The 4,883-nt window shown below is 48.2% G+C and overlaps 1 protein-coding gene across 2 annotated transcripts; it reads right to left on the bottom strand.

Annotated features, from left to right (window-relative positions):
* Positions 1 to 817: 817 nt before the first annotated feature.
* On the bottom strand, positions 818 to 3,794 carry LOC606438 (Protein CUP-SHAPED COTYLEDON 3). Of its 2 annotated transcripts, XM_008665429.3 has the most exons (3): positions 3,379 to 3,605; positions 2,749 to 3,297; positions 818 to 1,687 (listed from the first exon to the last, which is right to left on the bottom strand). In XM_008665429.3, the coding sequence occupies exons 1-3, from the start codon at positions 3,511 to 3,513 to the stop codon at positions 1,184 to 1,186; spliced, it is 1,188 nt and encodes a 395-aa protein (XP_008663651.1). In that variant the 5' UTR covers positions 3,514 to 3,605; the 3' UTR covers positions 818 to 1,183. The 2 variants fall into 2 exon arrangements, with proteins under 2 accessions (XP_008663651.1, XP_008663646.1); XM_008665424.4 differs by having other exon boundaries at positions 2,749 to 3,794.
* Between the last annotated feature and the right edge of the window lie 1,089 nt (positions 3,795 to 4,883).

A 4,883-nucleotide genomic window follows, 5' to 3' on the forward strand; every position in this document is an offset into this window, starting at 1 on the left:
TACGTTCGAGTAAGAGCAACTATAATAACATGCTATAATAAGAAGGCTAAATATTGAGTTGGAAGAGGGAGAAAAGGAGAGAGAGGACTGTTAACTTACAACCGGCTGAAACACGAGAACAAAAAAAAGCTTATGAGAGAGATTAGTGGGCCAAACATTAATAACGAAGAGCTAACCATTATACGGGTTGGGCTAAGAGATTGGCTACAACAACCCTTGCAACTAGCAACTAGCTGTATCATTAGCCTTGCTCTTATGAGGTTTAGTCCAAACAGTTATGATCCCGATGCAACACACAGGTATATATCTAGTCCAAAACAAATTTATACTGATGTCTTCTCTCCCCACTCAATAGAAGAAGGAAAAATAAACATTTTTGGCTCTTGTTCTATATATGTGCATGGACTTGCTACGAAATATCAGATGAGATGCAAACGTTTCAGAAGGGATTTTGATGGTAATTTATTCCCCACGGAACATTTCGGACGAACGGAACAAGAAGACTTTGGAGCAAATTTCAAAAGACTCTGGAGCAAATTCAAGAGTTTCAAGTGACGTCGCCTACTTAATCAAAGAGGTAGTCGGCTTGCATTTTCGTCTCCTTTTCCTTCTCTCTCCTATCTTGTGGTAAATTGAGGTTGCGCTGGCAGTATGATGTAGTATGTCGTCTGTTGTTCATTGTTGTCATTCTGTTGGCTTGGCTTTAATCTCTACGAGCTTCTACGGTGTTTTATCTCTATGGATTACAGTTATAGCAGTCCGAACATCTGACATTAATCCGAAACAAACAGTAAACTAGAAAGGAAACAAGTTCCGATAGATATATCATTGCATGCATGCTAAACAAACAGACATTTGGATAGTACATTTTAGCAAGCACCACTTTGCATGTGGATGGATGCATGAGCACAGTACGTAGCACGTACAAGCTCAGGACTGCTCTGATCGATGATCCAAATGCATGCATTCATGCATGTTATGAGCACACATGATTTCATAACAACGACGACTAATGATGCCACCGAATACAAGATAACTCTTTTTTAATAACTACAAGTGCTTGTCGAAATATGTCACTTGGAAATACTAAGCTTCACCGCACATTACAGACCAGGTAAATCGATGGATCATCAGTGTTTCAGTACGTACGTAGGGGGTAACCCTAAGGAACCGACGGTCCGGATCACGCGCCCCTGGGCGCTGCAGTTGGACCCATCTCATAAAGGATCCCACCAGTGTGCTGCAGGTAGGCCTCCAGCCAGGTAGGTGGCGGTGGCTCCTGTGGACCGGCGTTGACAACCTGGGGCGGCGGCGCCGGGGCCGCCGGCTTGCCGGCGACGATGGGGGTGAAGGGAGGGAACGGCGGCATGGGCAGCACGGCGCTGTTGCTGCCGTCTGCCGGCTCTTGTTGCATGCAGCAGGCTGCTGCTGCTCCGGTGAAGACGGCCTTGCCAGCATGGTTGCTCGGCGGCAATGGAGGCGGCGGCTGCATGCTATGGTGGGGGTGGCCGTGGTGGAAGGGGGTGCAGCCGCTAGGGTTCGGGAGGGGATGCCCGGTTGGGTCCTCCTGGAAGCAGAAGCTGGAAGGGTCCATCGCCATGGGCAGGTAGTAGGGGCTCTTCACCATCATCAGCTTGCTATACTGGTCGCCTGCCTTGTGCAGTATCCTGCAGATGACCCATTCCTCCTGCATGCATGTATGTATGTGCATGAAAAGATTCAGCAAATCATCAGTCAGGCCAGAGTAGGAGTGTAGACATATACTTTAAAAGATTTTTTTTTTCTGTCGATTGTGATCCATCGCCAGGGCAGAAGATTCATCAAATATTCAATAGTATCTGAGAAGGTGGTGGTCTCTACTCTCTAGGCATGCAGAACATAGTGTGGTAGTACATCAGTGTATATATTTTTTTCTGAAAAAAATTGAGTGCCCTCCTGGATGGATGAACAACTTCTGCAGATAGCACATTGGATGCTCATGTTTTTATCTTGGGGACATCCTATTCATTGTATGGTACGGCAGAGATTTGGAAGGGAGGTATATGTCAGTGTTTGTAGATATGCCAAGTACATCCATGATGCACCCCTGATGCATGGCAAGGCACAACACAACACAAAAACAAAACACAGAAGCATCAGTAGCTCTGGCTGGCTGGCATGGATCCTATGTGTCAGTGCAAATAGATTTCGAGCAGAGATAGACGATGGAACTACTCCTGGCCATGCATGCTGCTGAACCTGGGCACAAACACTGTGGCTAGCTGTTGTACCAGTGCATCATCATGCTTACACCAGCTATTGTAGTGCCATTGATGAATGCACACACAGAAGGAGTACTCCTACATAAAGCACACATCTATCAATCTGCATGCAAATGTCACCCAAGCCATCTTCCTTGTACTGCGGCTATGGTGCATATGCATGCATGCCACATCCATTGCAGCCAGCACTCAGCAGTACTAGTATAGCAGTATCTCATATGACATATCTGCATCTCCTACCCTCTTGTCAATGGCATCACATCTCTACTACTGTCACACTGTGTTGCGTTTTCACGGGCATTCATTCAAAAGAAGAATCATTGAGAACAGAACAGAAAGCGTGAAAAGATCGGCCCTGAAACCTTAAGTAACCCATTCATGGAGTAATAATCTAGCTAGCTCTGCGCCGTTTCAGTTTTAGTTGTAGGAACTCAAGAAAATCTAGCTAGCTCTGCGTACGTACTCCTACATGTACTATAGTTCATACCTTGCAGGGGCGGCGAGCGGCGGCGAAGTCGCCGTCGAGGCGGTACTCGTGCAGGACCCACTTGGTCTTCTCGCCGCGCGGCGCCCGGCCCTTGTAGAAGACGAGCGTCTTCTTCATGCCGAGGAGCGCGCCGGTGGCGGCGTTGAGCACCTCGCGGTCCTTCCCGGTGGCCTTCCAGTATCCGGCGCCGGTGGCGCGGTTGGTACGGAGGCCCGTGGGGTACTTGCGGTCGCGGAGGCTGAAGAAGTACCACTCGCGCTCCCCCATGCGCGCCGCGTCGGGGAGCTCCCACGGCTCGCACCGGTTGAGGTCCACCTCGGCGATGTCGATGCCGCAGCAGGCGCCGTTGAACACCTTGGCGGCGAGGTAGAAGGTGACCAGCTCCTCGTCGGTGGGGTGGAACCGAAACCCCGGGGGCAGCCCGTGCTCCCCGCCCGCCGCTGCCATCTCCTCCCCGAGCAGGTCCCACAGCGCGTCGCCCATGGCCTGGTCCTGGTGGTGATGGTGCATACAGAGTGGCTTGCTACGCAGGCACGTGGTGAGATCGATCTGGTGAGAACGAAGCAGGAAGATGAGAATCCAAGAGGGGAAAGGTATTTGATCGACCAAGAACCCTATACCCTTGCCAACCTCACTCTCACTCTTTCTTTCTACCAGATGATGAGAAGAAGCTCTGAGCTGTGGTATGGTGTGTGGGGGCGCTTTATAGTGGGGAGCTCTTGCTAGGTAGCACCACCATGCTCCTCCTGTCCTCCATAAGACCATGACCTTGAGAGCTGCTCTCTCTCTCTCTCTCGCTCGCTCTTTGTTCCTTTGTCCCAGAGAAATAGAGAGAGATATGTATGGAACGGAAAGGTTAAAAGATGGAGATGGACACGGTGGCACCTGGCATGGGCCCAATGAGGAAACTTGATGGAGCTTAACGGGAAACTGTTGCACGTCGTAGCAACGTCCTAGTCCTAGCCAACACCACCGGCCAGCGCTAGTTCTAAGCTACGCTACCTCAACGAGTAGCTAGCCCTAGCTGCTGTAAAGTCTCATGCATGCATACATACATCAACATGCAATGCATTGACGCAACACAGCTTTTAAAGCCGTGAGAGAGCAAAGAGGACGCCGAGGGAAAAACGTACGTACACATGCATGCATGTTCATTCGTCGCCGTGCAGTACTGTAAGTACGTGCATGTGTAATACCTGTCAAAGGTACAAGGTTCAAAAGGGTCATGCGCCCTTAACTTTATTGGATTTAGAGTTGTACCCTCTTATGTTACTTATCATCTTATCATGTAAAGATTCGAAGCTACGTTCTCTAATCTTGTGTAGTCATGTAAATCATTCCCCTGTATACATGAGTACAACTTAAAGAAAGCATAGTCTCTTGCACCACTTTAGGCTCTGTTTGGTTAGAGGGACTAATCTTTAGTCTCTGGTTTTTAGTCCCGTTTATTAGTCTCTATTTTGTCAAACGGAAGGACTAAAGTAGGGACTAATTGGCTTTAGTCTCTAGTCACTCACATGAGTGCTAAAAGGGACTAGAGGGCAACATTTACTCTAATTACCCTTGCTAGAAAACTGGCGTCAAACAAAAAAGGGGTATTTTGTTCTTTATGTGTTGTATTTAATGTATTTAGAATATGTTTAGTCCCTACAACCAAACAGGGTAGGGACTAAAATTTAGTCCATGGACTAAACTTTAGTCCTAAGACCAATGGAACCAAACGGGGCCTTAATATGGTACTAGAGCCAAGAATTTTTTTTGTAATTCTCTATAGCAAATCATTCTTCCTTCTCTTTCTCCTCCCATGTCGGGTGCCGCTTCTTCATCATTGCATCGATCATCATACATAAACACAAGTCGTCACGATTTGACTAACCAAATCCAATTTCCTCCTCGCACATGCCCACCTTCTTGAAGCTCGAAGCTTCTAGGACGATGCTGTCGATGGGAAAATCCTCCGTCCGGGTGGCGGAATGCACCCGCCCTAATCCTAAGATGAGGAGAGGGCCTAAGCGTTTGCCTGTTTGGTGAATTTTGGATGAACACAAGAGGACTCGAGGGATTATAGTGGTTCAGGCTGCTAGAGCGTAATACCCTACCTCCACTGTGTGTAAATTGTATTGAGTGTGTCCCTT

The sequence above is a fragment of the Zea mays genome, chromosome 1 (genome assembly GCF_902167145.1).
Source record: "Zea mays cultivar B73 chromosome 1, Zm-B73-REFERENCE-NAM-5.0, whole genome shotgun sequence".
NCBI lineage: Eukaryota > Viridiplantae > Streptophyta > Magnoliopsida > Poales > Poaceae > Zea > Zea mays.